Raw genomic sequence first — 27806 nt, forward strand, 5'->3', positions numbered from 1 at the left:
GTGTCTCCCGTGTGGGGTGTGGAGAAGCAGGTCGCAAGGCTATCCTTCTTCTCTACTCACTATGGTGAGCGTGATCAGTTACGGTCAGGCGGATATTGAAGAAAAAAACATTTCATGAGGGGATTGATTCAATTTAGAAGAGTAATGCCCGAAAATTGGTCATAGCGGCAGCGATAATCTATGCGATACACCGATTGCCTCAAATCTCAGGCCATCTCAGTGGAGTCAGTTCGTTCCATGAATTGCAGCCCGAACCGGCGCCGATTGAACCACTGGAACCGCTGGAACCGCTGGAACCCGATTTAAATTGTGCGTTCCTGAGATCTGAAGCACACAACGGGGTAAATCGAAATAGTATCGTGATAATGTGGTGAAGAGCAGTATCCCAGGATATACAATCCATGGACATATATATATATATATATATATATATCACTAGTTCAACCTCCTCGATGCCCAATGCAATATACCTCCGTACTGCCAACGCATCACTTCCCTCTCACAGATCTTCGATCCTTGGCGAATCCCCAACCGTGGCACCCGAACAATGAAGATCAAGCAGTCCTGGTTTCGTATGGCGGGTCGGGTTGTCGGATTGAATTATGTTTAGCAGGGTGTCTCCTGTCTCGGACGCTTTCACCATCTCCCATTTCTCTTTTCCTTGGTCTTTTTCTTTGTCTCTTCGCGATTGCTTGCTTCTCCGATTCGATCGTCTCCGGTGCGACCAAGCCTGCAGTAATTATTGAGAGGTAGTGCTTCTCTTCCCCCCGACCGGTTCCGCTGCGCCTTGACTCGATAATTGGCAGTTCGCATGCGAAAATTGATTGGATTCAGACATTCACTACTTGTTCGTGCATTTTTTTAGTGCCAGCGAAACGCAGACTCGAAGGCGATCGAAGACGACGCCCCGGAGAGAGCAGTGTGTGATCTGGGGCAACATTCCATCCGGATTTCCCCTCAGGCTTCCATTCCTCAGCGCAATTGCAAGCACGTCACTTTTTTTCCCCCTTCCTTTCTTCTTTCCAGTCAATTTTCTTCACAACCAGACTCTGCATCTGGGCGTTGGCGCTTCATGGTCCCCGAGACACGTTTGGTGTGCAGCTCCAGCTGCGGCGACCCCAGCCATCCCAATTAACCAGCCACGTCTTTGCTTTTGCTCCCAGGGACTCTCTCTCTTTTTGCTTCACTTTTCGACTTGGCCCTTGACTGCTTCTGCAATTGTACTCTATTCTCGTCTGCTTCTTCATCTGCTTCGCTGCGTTGTGATCTGTACAGCCCTCTGGTGCATCCGAACCCTGAGTGATCGACACTCCACGATCGCACAGCAGAGCTCTCGACTTCGCAGTGACGCGGCAACCTCACATTGTCTTCCAATCCTCCATTCCATCGACCCTTCTCAGCGGTGTCTCGCCACACCCCGAGAGCGTCTGACGAAGCTTACGACGTTTACGACCCAGCAACGCTTACGACCTTTGCGCGGCAGCGCCAGCAGCCGACTGTTCGCCCTTCTTCCTCTCACTCTGTCGAGTCGCAATTTCGTCCTTCCAGCGGCCTTGAATCTCATCGGCCATTGCGCCGTGCCCGTCGCCAGTCCGACGCTCGCCAATTGCTGCATCGTCGAACCGTCTCCCTCGACGTCTCGGGCATCCGTCCTCAGCCGACACCTTCAATCCCGGTCTCGGTGCACCCGGCTCCTGCGACTGGTATAGCTGCCCTACCACCGGCTCACTCCGAAGCGCAAACCGCCACCGACGGGTCCACCGTCGACGATCCATACCAACTCCTCGACACCTCGTATTGGCCGCGGAGAACCACCGGAGTCTCGTCGCGCACTGCCTCGGCTATCCTCTTTGCTCTTGAGGACGCCATCCGCCGGCCGTTCTCGTTCACCACCGACTGGTCCGAGGTGAATGCGTCTATGTCAGATATGGTAGGTGTCGCTGGTCCCGCCGGGCCGATGGGTAATGGCCGTGTTCAGAATGGCGCATCTCGCGCAGCTCCGGGTCCCGTGCCGGGGCCATCGCAGCCACCGAGTGGCGTGCGGACCCCGACGGACATCATGAGACAGCGTCGGGATCGGGAAGCGCGCCGCAAGGCCGAACAAGAAGCTCGCGACAGGGAACAGGAAGAGCTGGACCACCAGCAATTGGAGCAGGAACAGCAGGCGCAACAATATACTGCTGGCGTTGCCACCGATACCATGTCTCAGCCCAGAACCCGCATCCCCCGAGCGTCCCGCGGACCTGAGATGCAGCCGGAGACCGGCGCCGTCACTGCACCAGGCTCCGCACCTGCTTTTCGACCCACGGCTGCTCAAGCTGGTCGCAGACCGGAGTATCAGGCGGTACCGCCGACCTCTGGTGCGGGAGAAGTGCCCACCCAGCCACGGCCGGCACCAGCTTCCAATCAACCACCCCTGGATGGATCTGCACCGCAGCATGGTCGCTCGCAAAGTGCCGCAGCAGGACCCGGTGCTCACACAGGGCAGGGTGGATTCTCGAAACCTGCTCAAGCTGCTCCCGCAGCACAGCCCGGCAGCTCCCAGACCCTACAACAGCCGCGTCGCGCCACTTTCCCTCATGCATTCGAACGATGGGAGACGCTTTCTTCACATTGGGAGGGGCTCACTGGGTACTGGATCCGCAAGATGGAACAGAACAATGGGGATCTGGAACGGGACCCGCTCAGCCAGCAGCTTGCTCGACAAATCACGGACTTGTCCGCTGCAGGCGCCAACTTGTTTCACGCGGTAGTCGAATTGCAACGTCTGCGTGCCTCCTCAGAACGCAAGTTCCAACGCTGGTTCTTCGACACCCGTGCCGAGCAGGAGCGAGCCAAAGAGGTGCAGGGTGAGCTGGAGCACCAGCTCAAGGCCGAACGACAAGGCCGCGCCGACGCCTTTGCCGCCGCCCAAACCGCCGAGAAAGACAAGACCCGGGCCGAGGATCTCCTCCGGGAGATGCGTCGCGAACTCCAAATCTCCAAAGAGGAAGCGCGCCGTGCGTGGGAGGAGCTGGGCCGCCGCGAGCAGGAAGAGCGAGACCGTACCAATTCCCTGCGAAGTGGGGAGCCCACGCTTGTCGGTGGAGTGCAGGTCGTCCCTATGATCCAGGGCCTGCCCAACCGCCACGCGGCTCGTCCCCCAACCCGGGAGGGCCCGTACCCCGGTGGCCCCACCGCGACAGCCATGGGAGCGGAGCCATACCAGGGCAAGGGGCCGGACCCGAGCGGAGGGCAACAATACTACGAGCAAGACCCGCCGATGTCACCCACGGGATCAGATCCTTTCACCGAGAACACCAAACCCGCAGACCCGAATGCCCCCAAACCGCCTTACCCGGCCCAGTTCTATGAGCACGACCATCCCGCCGCCGCCGCCGCCACCGCTGCTGCTGCCTCCCCATACACCGGCGCCCCGACCTCCGAGCCCGACGACCGCTCATACGTCGGCAGCAGCGACGCTGGCGACGACGACTACGTCCACTACCCGCACGACGCCCAGGGCCACCCGTTCGCTTACCCGCCGCCGCCGCTGTCCGAGGAAAGCGACGACTATGACCCTTCGCCCGTCGACGACCGCCTCTATGTCACCAACGAAGGCGCCTACTCGGCCGCCACCTCCTCAGCCCCGATGCACGCCCCTTACCCGCCCACGACCATCGACTACAGCGGTTCCGGGTGGGGCGTCGGCACCGGGTGGGAGTCTGTCACGCCGCGTCATCGCCATCCCACCCGCCTGAGCGATGTCCTCGAGGAAGACGAGCCCAGTCGCACGAGTCCGAGTCGTGCTAGCCAGGCCAGTCGTAGCATGCACTAAGCGCGGTTGTGCTGGTGTTTGGGCCTCCAGCAGTTCAGTCAAGATTGGTCCTTGTCTACATTGCAAGGCTGTCTCTTTCTTCCCTCTGTCTTGTTCTTTCTGGATCTTTGATTCGTGGGCGAGTGCGTACATAGAAAAAAGGGGGAGGATTGTCTTTTACCCGCATCTGTAACGATCTCATCTTCTTTTCGGGGGCGGGTGTACTGCCCATTTTACTCATTTTTTTTCTTCTTCTTTTCCTCCTTCGAATGTCTGTCTACATGGCGTTTTCTATTTTCTTCTTATTTTCCCGTTCCATAAATTCCCTTTGTTGTTATGTCTGTGTTTTTAGTTTTTTCAATGATGATTATATCCCAGGCCAAAGGAATCAGTGATTAGAACGTCTGCCCCATATCGGATTATGACTTGGGGCTTTGGATGGACATTGCATACCGAAAGGGAAGGCTGTCCCTCATGTGGGGCGGGCTAGCAATTAGTGTTGGTGAACCTGGCCTTTAGGCGCTTTAGAAGCCATATCTTCATATTGGGGCATTCTACGCCTTGTTCCTCGAATTAGTGGTAAGTATAGAGCTAAATAAGTAAAGAAACAAAAAAACAAGGTGGTGGCGATTTATGATTCGAGCAAAGCCAATGTGAGAAATATATCTAGGAACCTAAAAGCTAGACAGGCAATGACCTACATCCATGGACATTTGATGGATATTTGATGGATATCCTATGTCGTATGGGGTAGGTGGGCACTCAAATCACTAAAAATAAAAGTAAAAAAGCAGATGAATCTTCCGTCGACTCTAATTAGGTCCTGCACTGTGTATATCCCCCGTCAAAGCCAAAATGCCGCCCCCCAGTCACGACTATGTAATGGTTATATTCTTTCCATGACTGAATGTCATAAAATGTAGAATTGCTCCCCCCCCCCCCTCCCGAATTGCAGAGATTTGAGACTCCATCCCACAACCCCAACCTATCCACAACCATGTACTTCAAGAACTTGACTCTGCTGGTCCCGCTCGTCACCCGGCGCCTGAACTAACATTTGCTGATTCTGAACTATAGCCAACCAGCCCACCCAGGGCTATGTGACCGGATCCCAAGACCATGCCAAACCTAGATCAATGACAGCGCAGAACTGTGAGAAATGCCTTGAAAAGAACCCAAAACCTCACTATTGCTAACACTTAAAGCAGCGGACACCCCGGCATCTTGCTACTATGACTCTACTAGGAAGGCTATGATCACAGGTACACTTAACCACATCCAAACAAGGTAAAGCTAATCCGCCTGCGGCGACGACTGAGCAGTCGAATCCACATCCTCACTAGCCTCAGGCGAATGATAAGCCCGACTAGCCCTGCGCAACTCACGCTCCAGCGCCTCCGTCAACGCACCCAGAAGCCACTCCACCTCACTCTTCTGACCCAGCAGCGGACTATTCTTATCGATCCAGCTCCAATCGCGAAACACCTGTGCTTCTCCAGAACCCTGCGTCCCGTCATCATCGCGGCCATCCGCAGACGGGGAGACAGGCGGCTTATCTCTTCCCGCGATTAGAGCCAAGTAGTACTCCCACTCCAGATAGTCGAATTCCTTGGACAGATTGCTGGTGGCGTAGTCCATCATTTTTCGCACTTCCCGGAAAAGCAGGTAGTGGTAGTGGTGGATGTTTTCGGCGGCGATGTCGCCGCGCTGGCGGGCGCTCTCTTCTTTCTTGTGTTCCTCGGCTTCGATGGTGTCGCCGTTCTGTGGTTGGGAACTGTCGCCGTTATTGTTTTCATTGTCGGGGATGTCTTGCGAGCCAGTCTTTTCGCCAGTGGTTTCTTGGAGCCATTTATCCGTCCAAGAGACATGCAGGAGATCCTTGGCTCGACCGAGGAAGGGCTGTTCTCCGGGAAGAATAGTGGCTTCGCCGATAAATATTGTAATGTCGCGGATAAATCGGATGAGAGTGTCTCCGATATTCGATATGAGAATCGTGATGGTGGGAACAGCAAGGAGGGACCAGAAAACAAAGAAGGCCTTGCCCAGGCTGCTAATAGGAAAAAAATCACCATATCCAATGGTCAAAAGCGTCGTGTAGGCAAAGTAGAGTGCCTCGAAGTATGTCCAGTGGCGGTGTTTCTCGGAGCCCCAGAAGACCGCTGCGCCGACAAGCCACAGCGCCATCCACAAGACCAGGGATGTAATCAGTGAGAGCCACTTGCGCTGTACCGTAGCAAGCTGCCGCACTTGTCGCATCATGATGAACTCGCGTTTGCGCCGCTCGCGCTCGCTGCATCCTGCTGCTTCAGGGCTATCTGTGCCCAGATGGGGCACCAGCCGACGCAAGTGTCGATGATTTGAGAATGCTTCCTTGACCAAAAAGCGACGCGTGCGGGCTGTGAGCAGGTCTTCCATTTTCTGCCTGCCATGCTCCAGCATCAACTTTCGAATCGATGAGATAATGAGACCCAGCACCACGATGCCTCCAACCGCGTATGGAAATAGTAGACCGCGGCCCAGGTGCGTGATGGGAACAATGTTCCCAATGCCGATGGTGAGCAAAGTAAAATCTGCCCAGTATAATGCATCCAGAAATCGCCAACTCTCAATCCTGGAGTATACCGCCGCCCCTCCAAGTAGATAGATGATGAAGATGATGGTGTGCAGCATCAGCGTGCGCTGGCTATTCGTAAGCTTATATTCACGACTATAGTGGCCTCGATAGGCGCCGTATACCGTCAAAACTAGCAAAGACGAGATGATGAAATAGAGGCCTGCCGCGAAGGCCGCATAGAAATACCCTTGCGTGTATAATAGGCCTGTATTCTCGGGCCTGTCCATGATGACCTTGAATGCAGCCAGAAGCCCAATCAACAGCCCCGACGAGATGTACCATCCGAGGATTATGATGGGTTGCGCAACCTCGAACCGAATCCGCCGAGCCATGTTCAGTGAAAGGACGAGATTTGAGAGAATAGCACAGCCCAGCGAGGCAGCGTTGATTCCTATGATCCTAAGCAATGCACGTATACCATGATCAATCTCAGTTTGTCTGCTTCGGAGAGTATCCATGCCTACCAGTTTGGGTCACTAACATCTTGCGCTACATCATTCCGAATCTCTATGCGCCATGACTGGACCAAGGAGCAGATATTGAAAGCGCTCGCCATAGGACCGAAAGTACCCTGGAATGAAGATGAGACTCCGGTTCATCGAAAACAACGATCACTGCGGATGATCGGCCCATACATACAGCGGTCAAGGGATATGCAGTGCTCGCCAGCCACCACCGAGCAGCTTCTGGATGCTGGGGATCAATCCGGGTTTGGTTTTCATCTTCAGTCGGTGCGGTGCCCTGATCTTCCTGACGACCCGAGGGTCGATCAAGCACCGATGCCTCTTCGGCAATGGCATCATCGAGGCCAGGGTCGTTCATGCTGGCTTTTCTCAATCCAAAACTGGATGTACTTTACCTGTTCCCCACAACTGCCACATTGGCAACATGATCGTCAGAATCGACCGAGCCATGAGTCCGCGGAGTTCTTGACGGATCAACAGTTCAACGTCATATCACGTGGCCGCCATACCATAAAAAGCACCGATTGGAAAGAGCGAGGAAATGCACTACCTGGATGATGATGATGATGATGATGATGAAGCAAAATTTATGTGAATTTGGGTCATGTATAGGCCACAGGGCTACCCAAGAAAAGACACAAGAAACAGAGAAACAGGAATAATCAAGAAAGGAAAGGAAAGAGAAAGGACAGGCGGGAATAACACAGGGTGCTTTTGTTCCCAAGAGAATGAGGCCGGTCTCTGTACAGTCACACTGACATGCTGCTGTACATTCGGGCGAAGGAAAAGTACAACTAACCGAAACAGTTTTGTTTTCGGAACACCCGGTTCATGCGGTAGTGTGCGAGACCAAGCCAGAAAGGCTTGATTAGAGGTGCAAAGAAGAAAGCCGCCAGGTAGAAACAAGACTCCCAAAACGCCGCTCCCCCGGTATGGCCCGCAGTCATCGGATCCAGGGGATAATAGAAAGTCATCCAAAAAGGTAGTCGAAGAATCGAAAAGGGGTATTGCAAAGTGCGTTAGAGCCAGTGAAATCATGTTGCTATCGGCATGACATCACTTGATAGGGAGGGTTCATTAAACTAGATCGATGTGAGCAAAAGCACTGGTATGCAGGACTCGAATCAACGCAAACTTACAGTGTGCGCCCGGCGTCAAGGCCGAGGGGACCGGGGCACCACCTGGCGATGGCCGCGGGGATGGTCGACGGGCGAACTGAGGTTCCACGTCCTCATAGTAACTGTTGGTGTTACTGGACTGTAATGGCGACATGGGCGGACGAGGCGATAGAGTACGACGGTCATCACCCGAGCTCCAGCCTGCACGAGCAGGAACATAGGACCTGAGGCGAAATCAACGTTAGCGAGAGAGACTCTGAAGCCTTTAAGATCATGTCATGACGTACTCAGTTCGGCTGTACATGCTTGAAGTCGACGGGCTGTCAAGAGGTGCGAGATGACCATCCATTGACACCGCATGCGGCTCAAGATCGGTGCCCATGGAGTCATGTCCATCGTAGCGCCGGGCCTGCGGCGTCATTTCGATCGCTTGGCCATCGGTCTCCGGCGAGACGGCCATGCCGATTGGACCTGGAGATGGATGGCGAATAGGGCTGATGGGCGAGGGGGGCTCGTAGGGATCATCGCCAGGGGGTGGCATGGGTCGACCGTAGGAGTCAAAGCTTTGATGGGGACTAGGGGCATAGCCAACCGGCGGGCCACGCGGCGGTCCGCGCATCATGCCTCCGCGGCCCCTCGGCGGCATTGGGCCCATGTATCCGCCTCGTGGACCTGGAGGAGGGCCGCGGGGACCCATGTAGGGACCTCCCCGTCCGTAACCACCGCGTGGGGGTATCCACCTCGACCACGCGGACTAAAGCCCGGCGGACCACCTCCCCGTCGCGGGCCCATACTGCCGTCAGAATACTGCGGACGCAGTCGGGGGTCGGAAGGTTGGTGCATCATGCCAGCACCGTAAGCACCTGGCGGCGGCATGGAGTTTGCTTCCTCTTGCGGCGGACGGTACGGAGTCGGGCGACGGCTGGGTGGGTGAGATTCGGGTGGTACGGGGACGTCGTTCAGAGGAGTCCGAGCATTCAGAGGAGTGCGGTCATCATCGCTGTCGCGCGTTTCAGTGCGGAATGTCGCAAAGTTGGGGCCCGACTCGGAAGTGGGGGAGCCAGACACCATAGCCTCCTTGGCTTCGTTGACGGGCGTCGCGGTCGTGGCGGCATTCTGGCGATTGTAAAAGTTCTCTCCGCTCATCTCGGCATTTTCCGCAATCCGTTGCTTCCTCGCTTTCCGGCTCACGAGAGTTCGGCGCATGGCGCATGTTACCACCCCGCAGGAGACGAGGATGATGGTCGCCGCCAGCACAATCCATCCGCCCCATTGCAAGTGCGGCACAAAGAGCAAGATGTCGACCAAAAATGCGAGAAGGGTCACGAGCAGCGTCGGCAGAAGCAGGATGAGGAGAGCCAGGAGAAAGCGCGGCGAGTGGGATGGGCTGTGAAAGTGGGCCGCGGCCGCCAGGCAGAGACAGATCAGGGTTAGGAAAGCAGCGACGGGATGGACAATTAGAATGGAGGACAGCGATTCACGGGTCCCCGAGGGGAGGTTGAAATCGTCACCGGTGCTATTTATATCATCTGCAGAGCCATCAGCCACCGGTCGCAGGCAGAAGCAAAACGGGGAGACCAACTGCTAGTGTATCCCACATGGATATTGGTACACTGGCTGCCTTTGCAGTAGCCAAACACACCATAGTCGACATCCTTGTAAGTGGCCAAGGGAATTCCCTTGATAATGGGCGTCGACAAGCAGGACACCAGGAGCAGGGCAAAGGCGACCAGGAGCAGGACGGTGAGGGGTGTCGCGGGCTTCAGCAACATGGTGAGGGGAGGGAACAGTCGCCCTTCGGAGATCTCACCAGCCGATCGGGAATTAAGAATGAATGATTTCCCTGGTAAATGCGACAGCCGCAGTCAGATGAGAAGCAGATCCGATCTAACCCAGCATTGGCAGAGACATCTCCTGAGACGAGAATTTGAAGGAAAGAGAGAGGAAAGAAAACTTCCAGAACAAAAGACAAGACACAAATGAGGGGAAGGCACTAAAAGATCGAACCAAAAAAAGACAAGAAAAAAAAAAAGAAAAAACGAGAAGGGCACTTAAGGAACGACGAGGAGCGATTACGCCGCTGGGAGGCAACGGGAAACCGTGGAAGAGGCTGTACCGTTCCTGCCTCAGGCCACAGTCAGATGATTTGTCGAGTACATCTCGTCTCTACTGATGGATCATTTCTATTATTTTTCCAAGTCTCATTCACATTCTCTCCGTCTACTTCTCTATCTTCAAATGACATAGTGGAAGGCCTGACACTGACTACTGCAACTAACACGCAGCACGGATCCCCCTCCTTCTGGCGAGCATTTGGCTGTCATTCGCCCTGCCCGTCACTTCGGGGCAAGAGATGGCAGGGGTCCCGCCAAGCCCTCTAGAATACTCGTGCGCAGCGCAGTCCTTCTGTGGATGGCGAGTTGAGTGTTCGAATCCACAGGAACAGGAACCATTCCATGTTCCCTGTTCCCAGATTGAGGGAGGCTGCCACAACTTGTCTGCCTCATGGGCCGTCCCGGGCGAGAAGACTTTGCTGCGGGTCCGCCCCCATCCGATCCATGGGCGCGCGCTTGCCACGACCCGAATTGTGACCGAAGTTTAACATCTCTTTGCTACCGGCTCTGCCTCAGAACTGGCATCTGGGGGTTTCAGGGATCTGGCTCTGGATGAAACAAGATCTGTGTTTTCAGTCACCAGTATATGACTGAGGGGATTCGCTTCAGGCCAATGTTCGAATGCTCCAGCCAAAGCACGCCTGTCATGTTATCCCGGCTCTAATCAACGGCTCGTAAGACGCATCGAGCATGTCGGAATATTTCACGTTAGCTCGAAAGCTTTGACCAAAACTGGGGCCTGGACTCCAGGCGATTGAGATCCACTAGCTCGAATGCCACGTTTTAGATGAAACAAACGGCGCTCCACTCCGATGGCCGATAAGATCGATTAGTCTCTGAATTCAAAGCCTCTTTTAGTCCCAGATAGATATGCGATACGCAACAAAGGTCATTCCTCGAATGCTCGTGACCTCCAAGACTTTCAAGTTTGGTTGAGACTAATTAAACTTATGCGGATGAATGCACTCACTGTAGTTGTCCTCGCCATGACTCGTGTGACTGTTGAACCTGTTCTAGTCGGATCAACAGATAGACCAACGAATATGCGCACAAGATACGACACAACCTACAGCGGGAATGGTTACACGGACAATTCTATTGCTGCAACGAGCATTCAACCTCGCCCTTGAGCAGGAATAGACTAGAGCTTTCGATATGCTGATCATGCGGCACCTAGCTACACCTACGCTGTGAGATGTAGGATACTTTTTCAATACGAGAGAGAGCAAAGAGCCATCTTTTCTGCAGCTGCAAGTTTCCCGAGTCAACTGTGCTCCTGGAATACAAGCGTCTCTAAATCAAGTCATACAAAGTCTGCGTAACCCGTCTTAATCAACAACAATAGATGGCCAGTTATTTATATGCAGTGCTTCACCCAAATTCTGTCCCCCGTATCGACCAATATGATGCTAGCGAACTGCAGTTGGTTTTCCGCCTTGAATCAACACTGGGAGTCACTTGGTAAGTTCCACCTTGAATCGCAAAGGCCTCGAGCAGAGACCATGATGGGGAAGAATTCACTTTGTAATTTTTCGTGAAGCACTGCAAAATATCACGCCGAGCTCAGCATGCGCAATTTCTGGCGACTGGGGATATGGCCGAAACGAAAGAGGCCCCATGACGAAGAAGGATGCGCCCTGCTACCAGAGAGAGCTACCCTTCTCCAGTCATGGGACATGGCTTTAAACAACGATGCTCATGACCATGGAGCGACTTCTAGTCCGCGGGAGCGATATGTAGGATTTGGCATTGGCGGTGCCGGAAACATGCGCAAGTCTGGCTCCCTTTTTCTTGACAGATAAATAGTGCATTTCTCTGACTTGGGGAATGTGTAGGGTTCTGTCACATAATGGACGGATAATTCATCCACTTGCGCGTTGATTGAGATTGGTATCTAGGGATTTCTGGATGCTTTTGTCTTCCTTCAGTCAATAGCTTTGTTGCATGCGTGTTTTATATCTATGGGCATTCTGCCTCATCCCCATCAAACTCAGGTAGAGATCTCGACTATAAAGGCTGCTGCTAAAGGTCTAACTGCCAGAAGGCAGACTAGCAGCTTTCGTGACCTTTCTGGAGCCAGAGGTGTGCGATGATTCTGGTCAAGTATTTCCAGTGCTAAAGATAAAGTAGATTAACAGTGGAGGGGCATGGGTCAAAGATGATTATCATGTCTCGGGTAATATGCAGGCAAATCTATTTTTCCGTAAGTTAGACATATTCTCGTCGGAACTTGGGCTCAAATTTACAATCGCAAGTCGATTTTGAAGTGCTCTCTGCTGAGGACCGAAAAGTATTCATAAACAGACTGACAGTTCTCCTGTGTCACCAGTCTAATAACAGCTTGAGCCATGGAGCCACAACTATCCCAACTTATTCAAGTAATATAATTCTGTTATAAGAGTAGAAACAAGTTATTAGTGTTTACTTTTACAGGGGTGTACCTCGGAGCATCCCAGACACCTCAACGGCTTCACTATGCAAGTCATTCCTATTTCCATGCTATCCGGATGAGTTTCCAATCCAACTGTGCACTATTCAAACAACCTGATATAGTCTGTGGTCCATAGTTTATTTCGACAATTATATTCTTGGTCTCAGTGATTTCAGGCTGTCCCAGGGATGTCGACAATCGAAGATCGAAGCATATAACAGACCAACAGGCGCCCGCTCATGAGAAACAAGGCTATTATTTAGCTTTGGGCTGGTATCTCCACGGCTCAGACAACTGTTATTTTAATCAGTACTACTTCATCTCCCAGGTCGAGTTGCACATTAGTTTCGTGTACCCCAGCCTGCAGCCTGCCATCGTCAGTGAGACATAAATGCAAACAGCAAGATCGAGTAAGGTCACTATGATTACCAGCTGTCTGATCGAAACAAAATACTTTCTTTTTTAACAACCGACCTCTTGGTTTCAGCCTTGGATATCAGCCAGGTCAACCGCCTCGTGTTTTCATGCCCTGCTCGGGCGCGAGTTAGGGCACTAGGGTTACTGCCCAGCCACGTTGGAGGCGAGCAAGGAGAGGGGAAATCACTGTACCACTGGATGTATCAGATTCTCGTGTCGATCCCGCCCTGCTGAGTGTGTCAATCTAGGAGTAATTATTGGCAAGTTTTTGTCCGATCTGAGACCTACTTGTGGGTGAAAAAGTGAAGGTTATCCATCGCGAGACAGCGAGGCTGAGACCAACCCCAGTGAATATGCGAATTGATCTCTATTTTATTCTAGTTCATTGTTTGGTTATATTGTAGACTTCCAAATAATATTGCAATTTGCACGATCTCAATTAAAAAAAAGCAAATTAGGCTCGGTCGATCAGGATCCACACCAGGCTTCAATGAGCTGGGGATCGGGCCGCGATGGGCTCGGAAGAACCAAGCTGAAGCTGTGATTCGAGGTTATTGTTTGCGATGGATCAAATAGTCTGTCTAAGCTGAACCACCTCACTGTTTCATTTCCTCCCTTATTGGTTTGTTGGTGGATGTGTGGCTGGGGATGGGAGGCTGGGAGAAGGTGGACCAGCACGGTTGACAGCCGAACAAAAGCCCGCTGGGCAGCTTTGCGACGTCTAAAAAATCCCATTGTGTCCTGCGCCATCGTCGGGAATGCTTCTGGATTAATTCGCATGATCTCGCATTCCAGCATGAACCCACCACGCAATTTCAGTCTCCGCAACGTCAACTGTAAGTACAAATGGTGCCTGGGTCTGCCTTTTCTCTGATGCAATATTGCTTCCTTGAACTCCCCCAAGAAATAAAATAAACAAAAAAAAAAAGGTTCGCGATGGCTAATTGTCATGCAGCAAGCAAACCTCAAGTCTACAGGACAGAATCACGGCAGTCTGCCGCTGCATCGGATGACTACTATTCTTTCTCGGATCGAGCATCTTCGAGTCCGGAGAGCAGGGTGACCGTCATGCGGTTCACCACTCCAGACTCTCATCCTTCCTCGCAGGCATCCTCTCCTACGGTGCCACGGACACATCAGCGCCCGATAGGCGAGGCAAGTCGCTCGCGACATCCAGCCCCAGAATCTCCACGACCTGCTACAGCCAGCACAGTCCGTTTTGGAGAGGAGAACATCGCGCGCATTAGCCCAAATTCCGAAGAGACACACTCTGATGAGACTGCTCGACGCATCCCGAGTGACTATGCGGGTCCAGCACCCACACCGGGACTGGATGACTCGCCATATGTGCGCTTCGCCATCGACCAACTCACCCGCGATGGAGCCAATCGTGCCAGCAGACAAGGCTCGCTGTCTAGCAGGGAGGATTATCCCGTTGATCGTCTGGTGTGGGATGAGGGATTGGGCTATTTCACTCGCACACGCACTCCGCTTCGACACACTGAAACGCCTCCAAGGCCCCATTATAAATCCCCATCCCCACAGGCCCTCCCTCAAAGACCTATCTCTGTGGACCCGGAGTCATTTGTGGCTGTCGATCCGCCTGAGCAGAGCTTATTATACCCTCCATTGGACTACTTGCCCCTCGCGCTGCGACCTTGGGCGCTGTCGGCAACAATATTCTGCTGTCTTCTTATGATCACCGGTGTTGTCTTCTGCAACGTTTGGTCCCAGCAACACACTGGCCTCTGGGGTTATGATCGCCAGGGCGGTGCCCGGTACTTCATCATGCAGTTTCTGCCCCAGATCCTGGCGACGCCCATCATGATCTGGAATTTTGTCGTGCAAGCGGCCGTATATCGCACAGCGCCCTTCTCTGTGATGTCAGCAGAGCGGGAAAAGGGCTTTGTCTTACAGTGTTTGCCTATCCTATCCCGGAACTTCCTCTTCCCCGACTTCTCGCACTTTTGTCATGGCGAAGCACTGTTTGGGTTTTCGCTGTTCACCATCTGGCTGTCCAACTTCTTCTCCATCCCACTGCTGAGCTGTCTCTTTCAAGCAAAATACTACGTCGTGGACGGCCAAGGCGTGTGGAAATGGGCTTCGGTGCAAGCAGTGAGCTGGGCTCTGGTGGCATCATACGGCCTCTTGACCATCGGCTTGGGGCTGCTTCTGGTTCGATTCACTTGCGGCTGGACAGGCCTGATGTGGGATCCCGTCAGTCTGGCGGATCAAATCTCCATCATCCAGCGGTCCAACATTCTGCATGACTTCGAACACTCCGAGACTGTTCCCTCTGTCCGAGAATCACTCGACCCGCGAGTTCTGCGTCTGGGCTACTGGAAACTCTCAAGCAAACCCGAGGTCTTCTATGGTATCGGCGAGGTAGACGCCCCAGTACGCACTCCATCGCTTCACCAGACTGAGAAGAGTCGAGAAAAGCAGCCCCATGGGCTCTCAAAAGTGTGCTTTGATCTCGAGCACCATGGGGCCTTTGCCAATGACCCGTTCGATCACCACCTGTACTCGCCGTTCACCCGCTACCGCTGGACGCCGTGGTTTCTGCGGTCAACATCCGTGGTCATCGCGTCCATCATCATGGTTGCATTATTCATCGCCTTTGTGGTTGTCAGCTTCGTCCACCACGCCATCGAGGGCGGCTTCCCTCCACGACTCCCGTCCCTCCCATCCAAACAGGCCTTTTCCGCTTCCAACTTCCTGTATAGCTTCATCCCCGCCCTGATCGGCAACGTGCTCTTCCTTGTCTGGCAGCCTATCGATGTCTACTTCCGCGCCTTACAGCCGTTCGTCGAGCTCTCGTCCCCGCAAGGCGCACCCGCCGAGAAGAGCATCCTCCTCTCCTACCCATCCGCCTTCCCCTTACAAGTTACTATGCAAGCCATAATCAACAAGCACTACAAAGTGGCCTGGATTTCGTTCATGGGCCTCGTGTCAGCAGCCATCCCTATCCTTGCCGGCGGCATCTTCGTCGCGCTCTTCTACCCGTCCCACGACGACGTCCGCATCTCCACCCTCATGCCGGCATTCTACGCTCTGATCGCTTTCTGTGGTCTCTATGCTGTCTCTTTTCTGGCCATCTGGCCCCGTCGTCGCCGCTATCTCCCCCACGATATCAGCACGCTCGCCGATCTGATGAGTTTCTTTTATCAGTCGCCGCTGCTGTCGGATAAGCTTCTGCGCGAGCCGCGCAGCAAGACTGATCTCGTTACCCGTCTGATTGTTGCTCCGCCTTCTGAACGCGAGCTGCCGCAGTATGGGTTCGGGATCTATGTCGGTCGCGATGGTAAGGAGCATCTTGGAATCGACCGCTTTCATCGGCCGGGGCGCTCTGATATGTTGATTACGACGGGGGGTATGAGATAATACCTACTTGCCTTCCCATCTTGATTTTTATTTTTATTTTTATTTTTATTGTGCCATGCATTATTGCGTTATGAGCGAATGATCTGATTTCTGATTTACGTCTTCTGGGTTATTACCACGGGAATGGTTCTGGGTGTTTGCATTGTCGGCGCCGTTGCAAGCTTGTACTTTTACTTTTTCATGTCTCTCGACGGGCACTGCATAGGGAAGATAGATGTTAATGATCAAAATATACTCTCATGAACTCAAATCATTAGACTGAATAGAGCCTTGGATATTACTGCCGAGGAAATGAATCCCATTGATCTATCAAAGTGAGTCACTCAATTTCGAGTATCTCTACCACAAATCTCATAAAAACACAAGAGAAGATCCAAGAAATCAAAAAGAAAGAATAATATAAGATCAATACAGCAAAGAAGCAGCAAATTCACCAAAGACTGGAAAGTACACTTCCCAAAACAATTTGTCCCAATCCAAGGATAGAACAGTCTGCTCATTTACAGCCCACCAGCCTTGCAAATCTTCTCAGCCTCATCAACACGCTTCTCATAGCGGCTGGGATAAGCAGAGCCCTGAACAGTTTGGCACAACTTGCCAACAGACATGGACTTCCAGCCATCGACGCCGGCCATCTTCTTAAAGAATTGAGCAGCAGACTTGGCAGGGTCCATGTCAGCAGCGAGATCCTTGTAGATGCTCACACGCTGCTGGAAGATGCCGACGCTGTCGTAGTCGGCGCTGACGTCGTCGTGGGGGTAGTTGAGGGAGGCGGGGACTTTGGAGTTGGCGTAGACCTTGATTTCGGACTATTTGGAGAATGCATTAGTCAAAAGAATTGAGATATGAAACCGGGAAGTGAGTGTTAGGAAGGGAGATTACCTCAACAAGAGCAGTGGTAATGCCCACCGTGCACCCACGGTGCCCCAGATCCTCCTTCTTAGCGACGCCGATGATCTCCCGGGCGTGCGAGGACTGCTTCGAAGAAAGTCCCGGCAGCTTGCCGCCGCTGCTTCCGCCATCATTGCCATCATCATCACCACCACTGCCGCCCTTGCACGTCTCAGTGACAGCATCGGTCGTGCCGGTCTTGACGTAGTAGTCGGCGACATAGCAGCCATCCGAGGTCTTGTCCCAGAGCTCATCGCCCTTGACATCGGTGCCGCTGGCCTGGCATGTCACCTTGATGTCCTCGCCCTTCTTGTAGGACTTGACCACCTCGTGGTTGGTGCCGGGCCCGGAGCGGCAGTGGACCTCGTCGCCGGTGATGGGGTAGGCGCTGACGAGGGGCGCGACGGCCGCGAAGGAGAGCGCGACGAAGGGGATGTAGACCATTATGGATAATATATAGAAGATAAAAGGGGGGTTGGATATGGATATCAGAAACAATAAGTGGTGTAGTAGAGAGCTTCGGACTGTTGGAAGGAGTTGAGTTGGATGATTGGGATGATTTCTAGATCGAGGCGATTCAACGCCCTTCTTATATATGTTCTCTTTTGACTCCTCCATGCCTCTCGTCTTCAGCATTGCCATCTCGCGAGGTCTCGTATTCGAACAATTTCCCAAACGGAGACCAAACTGACGATCGCGATGCCACTGGGTTTCTTCACCCCCATCACCAGGGTTTCTGCACGGCCCACAGCTCGTATGCACCCCAAAAAGAGTATCAACATGCGGGTGCTTTAGCAAGGCTGAGCACAGATGCATCACCTCTCGATGTGGGAGTAAAAGCTTGGCAACTCGTGTTCCTGCGTTGGAGGCTTGCGGCGTGTCCTAAAAATACCCCTGTGGCGGCAACTTAGGGCAAGCGAGCGTGCAGATCACCCGTATTCACCGAGGGACTGTCGACCTCGTTTATTCTGAATTTCTTGGTATGTATGCCGCAGCAGCCCTGCGCCATGCCTTTGCTTATTTCTTCCCGGGTAAAAGATCGATCTTAAGTTGGGGGACGAGCGCAGATTCGCTAGTCTCCGACTTGCCCTAATCCACCCTTCACCCACCCCCTCTAGAGCCAAGCATCCCGGGTCGCAAGGATGATAGGGGTTTCTCTTGGCCTCGCGGTTTAATACTTTTTTGATTCGTTCAGCCAGCTAGCCTCGCGTTCGACTGGGGCGAAGAAGAACTGCACGGCCTGCCTCTGATATTCGACTGGTCTATTGTATGCTTTATGTTGTGATGCTCTTCAACTAATATAGAGTCAAAAAAGACCTATCAATGTATGTATAAGCAATCAAATATTACAAAAGTCATAAATGGTTATCGCTGGAAGTATATCACCAGAGTTCGGTTCATTTGCTGCTGCACCCAATCCGACTGCTCTTGGGGCAGCGCAAGGTCTGAGAAGTGGAGATTCTTGAGACAAGGCAAGATCATCCACGCGCCCATCAGCGGAGCCGACTGCCGATGTGTCATAGTGACCGGGCGTGTTTCGGTGGACGGATACTGCACGAGGCCGGGTTTCATGCGTACCGATTCCATCTGGTCCCCAAGGAAGAACGGCACGGTAGCACAGATATCGTCGACGATTCGACGCGCAGCCAATGAAACTGCAGCCGCCTTGCTTCCGTCCGGGTCCTCGGACATCAGAATACGAAGGCAGCTGAGAATAATATTCTGGATGAGCAGGCGGCATTCCCGGTAGGTGTTCCAGGTAGTTGCGATCCACATGTCGGTGTAGCAGTCGCAACGGTGGCGGTATATTCCGGCATCGCGCACAGACTGGGGGATCATGCTCGCGGCGACAGGAACCCAGTATTGCGGGACTGCATATGCCCACGTCATAAGATCCGTGTCGATGTCCTTGGCTTTGTTCAGGGTTACCGCGGCTGTGTTCTCATCGGGAGGCTGAGCCATCATGGTTTCCCACGCTTGTCGCAAATTCACTAGTTCTGACGCTGCTGATGCCAGCAGCGGGCTGGGACTCGAAAGAGCCTCGGTCTGAGACAGAGGCCAGACATTAGGTGTTGGAACCATTGGGGCGGTAAGCCCTCGGGTGGTTCTGATCTGGAGCGCTTATAGTTAATATGAGACGCTCCAAAGACGGGGTTTGCAGGTAGACGTACAATTTGACCTTCGACCGCGTGGTCGATGATTGACGATAATGGTGTGGGGAGGCGTCTAGACCTTCTGCTATTGATCAAGGCAACGGCCCCCTTCAGGTGGGCTTTTAAGGGGTGCTCACAGTCCTTGACAGCGACAAATTCCTTGATACATCTCGTTAGATCGTGAATCCCCGGCATCTGCGAGAGACTTACCTCGTATGTCGAAAGTAAGAGAATCGAGATGAGGATCTCGTCCAGTTCACTATCTTCATCGCGCTGCAAGGCTTGCCGGATCTTTGGCAGTGCCTCCGTGAAGTATCGCTCGGATGCCCAAAGAAAGAGCCCTTGGCCAGTCCAGGCCGCCACGGAAAAGAAAGCAACAGCCAGGGTGGTCAGATGGAGATGCGATCCCGATTTGGTATTGGAATAAATCTGCGGCAAAATTTCCATGAAGCCTCTACGGATAAAAGGGTCTTTCGGGAGATAGAGATAAGAGTTGAAGAGTAACGGGACCACTGTGTCTTCCATCGGCTGGTAGAGATCCGCCGGCGGTAATGATGATGGGGGATAAGCAATCATAGCAGTGTGAGGGCTTGCAGGCGAGACCGCATTTGACACTTCGCTCTCTGCAGTCTGGGGATCACTGCTCGAGCCTGTCCCATTACTTCTTGCGGGCGACGAGAAACAAGAGGGCAATTTGCGGTATTGCACAAAAGACGATGTCTGGTCTCGAAGCCTCAAGTCAAACGGATGTGCATAGCCGGGACAGGAGCGGCCTGTTCGCGTACACGCCCGGCAATGAGGGCGCGTTTCATCGCACTTTCTGGATGTCAATTATGTATAATCGGACAGGTGCATCTCATCATATACCTTAATGTGTCGCTGGCGACAGGTTCGGCAACCTGTACTTGGCTTTCCACCGTAAACCATGATAGTTTGCAGCAGGCCAGCTTGGATCAGATGCTATCAGGCAGACAGATAGGGCCCAAATGGGATATCCTCAATTTGGGTGCGCTCTCTCTGAGTCTACCCATCCGGAACATGCTCCATATCCACGGTGGAATCCGCGCTGGACCACTTGCAAAGTCACAATTGCATTGATGAACAGCAAAAGCTCAACGGCGTGGCAGTGTCGATCGCGACGGGAAGATCACGTGGATCGGATCGGCGCGCATAATCTCCGCCACTACTCTTCTCTCGTCGCCGTCCCTACAACCCATCCACCTGCAAAATGCTGTCCTTCTTTGGCTGGGGCTCGAGCCCCAAGAATGGGTCGAATGGATCTCCCTCTTCAGAAGAGTCTTCTTCCAATGGCGACCAGAGCCCATCATCGCCTACCCAATTTCCGCCGCAACCCCCGCCGACACAATTAGCCAATCAACCACCCCAATCAAACCTCAACCTCAAGCTCCTTTTCGGTGGCATGACCTTCTTCGCCATATCACTCATGATAACTCGCCGCTCCCTTGCCCGAAAACGCCTTGCCAGCATCCCTCCCTTCTACACCGGCTCGATCTACCACCAACCCCAGGTCAACGGGGGTGTGGAGGCCTTCGAGGCGCTGAACCTCGCTACTATCAACGTGCTGTCGTTTGGAATGATGACAACTGGAGCAGTGCTGTATTCATTCAACATCAACGAGCTGGAGGATATGCGCAAGATTGTCAGAGGCGGGCTGGAAAGTGGCGGGTCCGGGACGAAGACGGACGAAGAGCTCGAGCGAGAGGTCTCGGAGTGGGTGGTGAGCGTTCTTGGAGACCGGTTCGAGAAGCAGCTGGAGAAAGAAAAGATGAAAAAGCAGGTGTGGGAGTCGGGGAAGACGGATGAAAATGACAAGGCGAATTAAATCGCCGAAAGAGTCATTTCCACCTCTGTAGAAGTATACTCTCTGCTCATGATACCAATTCTGTACAATATGCGCATATATACTCTGCTGCGTTCAAGCGTGTCTGATTCTCGGGTTGACCGGCTACAGCATGATGGATGAGACCATGAAACTCGATCTCAATTCACTCAATTTGGATATCGCTAATGTACACTCGTCCCAATGCGGGTAATCACCGTTCCATCTGCTCGTAGCGCTGGCGAGCGGTCTGTTTGGTCTTTTCCAAGAATTCGTCGTATCGTCCCCGGGTATTCCGTCCAGCCTCTTCGGTAGCATCGCCCAGTTTGCTTCCTTGAGCTCCAAGTCCGACTCCGGCAGCATAAACTTCCGTAGCGATTGGCGCCGTTACCCCAGTTCCTTGCGCACCCAATCCAGAACCCGCTGACCAGCCCATTTTGCTGAGGAGAGAAGCGCCCTTGGAGGTTGTTTGCACCGGCGCCTCTTCCTTTTCCTTGGGAGCCACAGGTTTCTGTCGACTGCCAGCTTTGCCATGCCCGAACGCCTTACGACGCTCTCTCGCACGGTCCCGATATTCAGCAGACGGCGGAACAATCCCGTGTTTGACGAGTTTCGCCATGCCACGGGTCCTTGAGTCCTCGTTCTGCAGATTCTCGCGATGGAGTTGACTGAGGCGCTCATGGCGGTTTACATTAGCTGTGCTCTTGAATTGCCGCATGCACAAGTAGCAGCAATTGCGGTTGAGATCAGCATATGATTGCGCCGGCGGAGCAGCTGGGTCGACAGCCGAGCCTCCCTGGTCGGGTCCAGTGTCAGCAGAGTTCCCATTTCCATCTCTTTGAATACCATGTAACTCGGCATGACGGTTGCTCCAGAATTGCAGGTGGGACGCCATAGCAGGTTTCTTGGCATTTGCGCTGGCAACGGCATCTGCTTTGCGCTTCTTAGCCTTCTCTGGATCTTTAGGAGCTTTGCTTTGGCTTTCTTGCTGGTCTCCCTTGGAATAATGCGGTTCAAGATCTTCTTCGCCTGACGATAACATGAGTTCCGTCACATAGCCCTCGTCATCCCAGTACATGAGCTTCAGTGAGGGGTTGTTTAGTGGACTGAAAGTAAAGCGGTCTGTGCTAGCCGTGGGTTTCATGACCGGCACAAACACACCCGCGTGGATGTAGCTGACCATGACTGGCCGAGAGGATATGGTGAATTTCTCAAACGACTTGAGTCGTGTGATCGCAGCTTGGGCGTCCTGGATTGAGCAGGGTCAGCGGAAGCTGGAAGCCAAAGAGCCCAAAGTCGACATACCAGTACGGTTGCAAATTCTGCGAAACCATAGCGCCAGCTTTCGTTGGTCTTGCGATCACGGACCAGCAACACGCGGCGAATGGAACCCTCTCGTGCTCCCAAATTAGCGTCACCTGTAGTGGATGCCACTTTGCCACCTTTCTTTTGATTAATGGAAGTAGTCTCGTTGCTTCCCGAATTGGGCCGGTACAGCTTCGCAACGCCTTTGGCAAAAAGCTCCTCCGTAACAGAAGAGTCCAGACCTCGGACTAAAAGGAACTGGGATGGCTGGTTCTCTGTTGCCGCATCATTATCGCCATGGTTTGCCACTTTGGGAGCAGGAACACCAGGAGGACCAGCAGAGCCTATTTCTGTTGCTTCATGAGTGAAGTTGTCAATAAATCCGATGTGACCAGAACTCACCAGGGCGAGGAGCATTGCAGCGAAAGCATTTTTGACGAGTTGCGTAATTGACAACGGCACACTGTCACAGTCAAATCAGCTCAGCCCGTTGATTATATCAAGAACCTAACAACCTACCATTCGGCAAGTCCAATCACCCTCGGCTTTCGCGCGGGTCCGATCTTCTCTTTCTCGGCTGTAAGCGATGCGCACCTTCGTGCTCCGATCATCATTGCCAGCAGTCGGGCCGTAGAAGTAAATGAATGGGTGGTTCGCTTCTAGAAATGCCCTTGACTCGTCTACGGACGGAAATCGAAGGAATCCAAGCTGCCGTGACACCTCTGTAAAGCCGGCATTAGATCGGGGATCGCGACATCTTAATGGTCGCCGGAGTGGCTCCACTCACTTGTCTGCCGATCTCGAATCACACGAATCTCTTCGAGGCCGCCAACATGATATGCGATTCTAAGTTCGGCGGAAATCTAATCATGAAGTCGGAGATGCAGGGTGAGTCTCTCGCCAACAATGCCGGGGGAAAGCCGCTCAAAGGCAAATCCATTTTTTTTGTTATAGGGGTGTCTCACGTCCTCTTCTGTCATGTCCACGGGCAACCCATCCATCATGATCTCTCTGCTCTCTTGGCCCAAACGCGACCGACTGTACCGGGGGCTGCGGCTCCGGCTGCGGTATCCCTCGCGATCGCGGTCTCTATACGTGAATCGCCCTCGTCGTGGCGATCGCGATGCTCGACGGCGGTGGTCATCGCGATCTTGGCTTTTGTAGCGTGGCCGGAAATCTCGATCCCTGGAATATTCGCGTCTGCGGTCTGCCGCCGGTCTTCGAGGTGGCGAACGAGAATGTTCTTCAATTCCCAACCCAACAAGATCAGAATTAGTTACAATTCAAAATAGAATGGAACACTTGGTCTGGCTGCGAGGCTGTCCATGGCTCGAACACCATTACCATGCGGGGAGGAGCGAGTACCGCCAGGCGAGCGTGATCGCGATCGGTCATCATACATGCGGCCGTCCCGGTCGTCACGGGGAGGGGGCCAGCGAGATGGACCGCTCGAATATCTGTTATCGTCTGGATAATGATTTGCCATAATGAATAGACATCGAGGAAATAAAAGAGAAATAGAGGACGGGAATGAAGGACGGTCCTTTCAGATGGAGCTCAGCGATATCGATAATCATCGGCAGAATTGTCGACCGCCTGCATACTCGCCAGTTGGTGCAGCTCACTTGGAAAAACCAGAATCCAAGTATTTTTCTAAGCTGCATATTCGGGGAATTCTGTCACGACTCGAGTGCCACAACAGATCACTACCTCTGGATTTTGCGCGAGCTTTCTCAACATCGATATGCATGCCCAGCTATCAACAACAGCATTGAATCGGCATCTGATAGGACTGTTCAACTAAGTCGGAACATTGATCCGCTGGCCCTCTGCGCTACCATAATCATGATCGCACGCCTACAGTGGAGACAAGCCACTTCCGAAGCCGGGTGGTCATGATTGAATGCCGCTGCTCATGCTGCAGTCAAGATGACGCCCTTTTCAAGGCACCCCCCACCCAGAGAGATTCAGGTGATCAGCAGCGCATATCAATCGCTGAGAGCTCCCCGAGGATTCTCCACTATGCCCCGCGGTGGGATGTGCTACGTGGGTACAGCATGGGCAATTGACCAGTCTTGCTCCAACTGTCCTTTAGTACTCGGCCCCGAAATATAAAGCCAGGATCTCGCCCTGGGGGCTTTTTTGTTTCTTTTCCCAGATCTGCTCGTCCGTCTTCTAGTCCAGAAACAGGCAGCTTCTATACCATGTCTCCGTCCGAAACACCCAACCACCGCGCCTGGTGGAGAGAGTCTTCCGTATACCAGATCTGGCCGGCCTCGTACAAAGATTCGAACAATGACGGTATTGGTGATATTCCCGGCATCGTCTCCAAGCTTGACTATATCAAGGACCTGGGTGTGGATATTGTCTGGCTGTGCCCGTCGTACAAGTCTCCACAGGTGGACATGGGATACGATATTTCCGATTACTACAGCATCGCCGACGAGTATGGCACGGTCGCAGATGTCGAGAAGTTGATCCAAGGGTGCCATGAGCGCGGCATGAAGCTCCTCATGGACCTGGTGGTCAACCACACTAGCGACCAGATCGAATGGTTCAAGCAGTCACGAAGCTCCAAGGACAACGAGTACCGGAACTGGTATGTCTGGAGGCCGGCCAAGTATGATGAGAAGGGCAATCGCCATCCCCCCAACAACTGGATCTCTCATTTCCAGGGTATGTCAAACTCCATGCGGGATGCGAGCAATAAACTCATACCTATACTCTGAACTATGTTAGGAAGCGCCTGGCAGTATGATGAACTCACAGATGAATACTATCTCCATCTGTATGCAACAGAGCAGCCCGATCTCAACTGGGAATACCCGCCGGTTCGCAAGGCCGTCCACGACATCATGCGATTCTGGCTCGACAAGGGCTGCGACGGGTTCCGCATGGACGTGATCAATTTCATCAGCAAGGACCAGGCGTTCCCCGATGCCCCGGTCAAGGACCCGCGTAGCATTTGGCAGTGGGCCGACAAGTACTACGCCAACGGACCACGGCTGCACGAGTACCTACAGGATCTGGGTAAGATTCTGAAAGAGTACGACGCGTTCAGCGTGGGCGAGATGCCCTTCGTCAAGGACGAAAAAGAGGTGCTCCGTGCGGTGCAATTTGACCGCAACGAGATTAACATGATCTTCAACTTCGAGCATGTGGACATCGACCACGGCAAGTATGACAAGTTCGAGCCCGGCAGCTGGAAGCTCACCGACCTCAAGGATTTCTTTGAGCGTTGGCAGACCTTCATGTACGCCAACGACGGCTGGAACGCACTTTACTGGGAGAACCACGACCAGCCTCGTTCGATTGACCGCTACACCAATGCCCGCGAGGAGTACCGTCGGGCTTCTTCCAAGATGCTTGCCACTGCCTTGGCGCTGCAGGCCGGCACTCCCTTCGTGTATCAGGGCCAAGAGCTGGGAATGCGAAACGTGCCCCCGGGGTGGGGTATCGAGGAGTACAAGGACATTGACTGCCTGAACCATTGGTACGGGTATGTTTATTGTTCCACCTTCTGAAAAATTGATCTTTCCTTTGGCTAATCATCTCTTGCAGAATGCTGAAGCAGAAGCACTTTGACACGAAAGCCCAAACCATCGCGCGTCAGGAGTACCAGAAGAAATCGCGCGACAACGCCCGCACGCCAGTTCAATGGTCCGACGCCGAGAACGCGGGATTCACCGGGCCCGGTGTCAAGCCGTGGATGTCTATCAACACGGACTATGTGCGCGTCAACGCTGAGGCCGAGGTCAAGGACCCGGACTCCACCTACCACTACTGGGCCGCTGTTCTCGGGCTGCGGAAGAAGTACCTTGACGTCTTTGTCTATGGCGACTGGAAGCTTATCGACAAGCCGAACCAGGAGGTTTTTGCGTACACGCGCCAGTATGAGAAACAGAAGGCGCTGGTGGTGTGCAGCTTCACCGAGAATACGGTGGAATGGGATGCGGCCAGCAATGGGATTGGCGAGGTGAAGGAGGTGTTGTTGAACACTTACGAGGGCACCAAGGAGGCTGCGTCGCGCTTCTCGGGCAGCAAGTGGTCGCTGCGGCCGTACGAGGCCGTGGTGCTGTTTGTCTAGATCTCATCTAGAAGACCCAAGTAGCACGATAACCAATCTGATATATATATTGTCGTAACTAGGCTACTGCAAAATTCCCAACTAAATATAACAACTAAGCTGGCGGCGGGCGATCCGGGGCATCCCCGCGGGTAAGTCGCGCGGCTCTGGTCACCGAAGACACCTTGATCTCCGCGCCAACCTCCCCCACCACTCACTCCATCTCGGTCTCTTTCATAGAAAGGGCACAACAGCGCAACACACCCGATGCGCCCACGATGACCACCCAAGAAGCCGCGCCTCTCCCCGCGCACCTCGACCCAACCACCTACCCCCGCACGCAACACAACGCCGAGCAGAACATCCACCTAACCCTCACCTACACGCCCCTAGACCCAACCATCTCCCTCTCGCAAACCGCCTCCCCCGCCGCAGGCGCCAACGTCCTCTTCCTCGGCACAACGCGCGACACCTTCGACGGCCGCGCCGTGTCGCAGCTCAGCTACACAGCATACCCGCCGCTGGCGTTCAAGACCCTAGCGGGCATTGCGGAGGCGGCTGTCGCGACACACCAGCTGCTCGGGGTCAGTATTGCGCACCGGTTGGGCACGGTGCCGATCGGGGAGGCGTCGATTACGATTGCGGTGAGTGCGGGCCATCGCGCGGCGGCGTGGAGGGCTGGCGAGGAGGTGCTGGAGGCTTGTAAGGCTAAGGCGGAGATTTGGAAGCGGGAGGAGTTTGTTGATGGGGGGATGGAGTGGAGAGCCAATGCTGATCGTGATTCTGAGGGGAATCTGGTCAAGAAGGAGGGTTCTTAGGGCGGGTTGCAAAGTGTCGGATGAGGATGGATCCATGAAGATTGGGAATTCTCTGCATTATTTTTGGGGTTGGTCTTCTTCCCTTGTCTTGAAAAGTAGCTCTGACGTCGGCCTAGATCTCTATGAGACAATACCCTGGTCCAGGACACCCATACGATCTGTCCTTGAGAAAGGCCTCGGGTCTACAAACTCGACGGGTGCTTCCAAAGCACTGTTGTATACACATCTTAATATGGATTGTAACGGCCAGGTCTATTGGATCTATCGTAAATGGCCTCCAAGCATCGCAATTGATACTCATCTCGGGCGTATCCCTGGCTCCAATCATCGCCCGACATATACCATGCTGTGGTCCATTCCATGAAAGATTAGCTCTATTCGATGCACCTCTCCTA

General features: G+C 53.4%; 10 protein-coding genes across 10 annotated transcripts; 5 read left to right on the plus strand and 5 right to left on the minus strand.

Moving 5' to 3' along the window:
- Positions 1 to 1072: 1072 nt before the first annotated feature.
- Positions 1073 to 3817, plus strand: NUU61_000591 (uncharacterized protein; the record flags this gene model as incomplete). The annotated part of the gene is made up of 2 exons (XM_056651175.1): positions 1073 to 1088; positions 1401 to 3817. 2 exons carry the CDS (start codon positions 1073 to 1075, stop codon positions 3815 to 3817), a joined length of 2433 nt encoding a protein of 810 aa, XP_056516025.1.
- A 1272-nt stretch (positions 3818 to 5089) lies between these two features.
- On the minus strand, positions 5090 to 7232 carry NUU61_000592 (potassium channel family protein; the record flags this gene model as incomplete). The annotated part of the gene is made up of 3 exons (XM_056651176.1): positions 5090 to 6809; positions 6875 to 6981; positions 7050 to 7232. The coding sequence occupies 3 exons, from the start codon at positions 7230 to 7232 to the stop codon at positions 5090 to 5092; spliced, it is 2010 nt and encodes a 669-aa protein (XP_056516026.1).
- A 719-nt stretch (positions 7233 to 7951) lies between these two features.
- Positions 7952 to 9764, minus strand: NUU61_000593 (putative pH signal transduction protein PalI; the record flags this gene model as incomplete). Its single annotated transcript, XM_056651177.1, has 4 exons — positions 7952 to 8216; positions 8280 to 8697; positions 8742 to 9521; positions 9575 to 9764. The coding sequence occupies 4 exons, from the start codon at positions 9762 to 9764 to the stop codon at positions 7952 to 7954; spliced, it is 1653 nt and encodes a 550-aa protein (XP_056516027.1).
- A 3986-nt stretch (positions 9765 to 13750) lies between these two features.
- NUU61_000594 (DUF3433 domain-containing protein) lies at positions 13751 to 16338 on the plus strand (the record flags this gene model as incomplete). Its single annotated transcript, XM_056651178.1, has 2 exons — positions 13751 to 13790; positions 13910 to 16338. The coding sequence occupies 2 exons, from the start codon at positions 13751 to 13753 to the stop codon at positions 16336 to 16338; spliced, it is 2469 nt and encodes an 822-aa protein (XP_056516028.1).
- A 500-nt stretch (positions 16339 to 16838) lies between these two features.
- On the minus strand, positions 16839 to 17673 carry NUU61_000595 (uncharacterized protein; the record flags this gene model as incomplete). Its single annotated transcript, XM_056651179.1, has 2 exons — positions 16839 to 17147; positions 17221 to 17673. 2 exons carry the CDS (start codon positions 17671 to 17673, stop codon positions 16839 to 16841), a joined length of 762 nt encoding a protein of 253 aa, XP_056516029.1.
- A 921-nt stretch (positions 17674 to 18594) lies between these two features.
- NUU61_000596 (uncharacterized protein) lies at positions 18595 to 19958 on the minus strand (the record flags this gene model as incomplete). The annotated part of the gene is made up of 2 exons (XM_056651180.1): positions 18595 to 19341; positions 19401 to 19958. The coding sequence occupies 2 exons, from the start codon at positions 19956 to 19958 to the stop codon at positions 18595 to 18597; spliced, it is 1305 nt and encodes a 434-aa protein (XP_056516030.1).
- Positions 19959 to 20610: 652 nt separating this feature from the next.
- NUU61_000597 (uncharacterized protein) lies at positions 20611 to 21225 on the plus strand (the record flags this gene model as incomplete). The annotated part of the gene is made up of 1 exon (XM_056651181.1): positions 20611 to 21225. The coding sequence occupies one exon, from the start codon at positions 20611 to 20613 to the stop codon at positions 21223 to 21225; it is 615 nt and encodes a 204-aa protein (XP_056516031.1).
- Positions 21226 to 21436: 211 nt separating this feature from the next.
- On the minus strand, positions 21437 to 23671 carry NUU61_000598 (putative G-patch domain protein; the record flags this gene model as incomplete). The annotated part of the gene is made up of 6 exons (XM_056651182.1): positions 21437 to 22471; positions 22528 to 22877; positions 22930 to 22990; positions 23047 to 23249; positions 23315 to 23390; positions 23567 to 23671. The coding sequence occupies 6 exons, from the start codon at positions 23669 to 23671 to the stop codon at positions 21437 to 21439; spliced, it is 1830 nt and encodes a 609-aa protein (XP_056516032.1).
- A 1060-nt stretch (positions 23672 to 24731) lies between these two features.
- Positions 24732 to 26614, plus strand: NUU61_000599 (glycoside hydrolase family 13 protein; the record flags this gene model as incomplete). Its single annotated transcript, XM_056651183.1, has 3 exons — positions 24732 to 25203; positions 25267 to 26026; positions 26089 to 26614. 3 exons carry the CDS (start codon positions 24732 to 24734, stop codon positions 26612 to 26614), a joined length of 1758 nt encoding a protein of 585 aa, XP_056516033.1.
- Positions 26615 to 26871: 257 nt separating this feature from the next.
- On the plus strand, positions 26872 to 27411 carry NUU61_000600 (molybdopterin synthase catalytic subunit; the record flags this gene model as incomplete). The annotated part of the gene is made up of 1 exon (XM_056651184.1): positions 26872 to 27411. The coding sequence occupies one exon, from the start codon at positions 26872 to 26874 to the stop codon at positions 27409 to 27411; it is 540 nt and encodes a 179-aa protein (XP_056516034.1).
- Positions 27412 to 27806: the final 395 nt, after the last annotated feature.

Source organism: Penicillium alfredii (assembly GCF_028826965.1).
Source record: "Penicillium alfredii strain IBT 34128 chromosome Unknown utg000001l_segment0_segment0, whole genome shotgun sequence".
NCBI lineage: Eukaryota > Fungi > Ascomycota > Eurotiomycetes > Eurotiales > Aspergillaceae > Penicillium > Penicillium alfredii.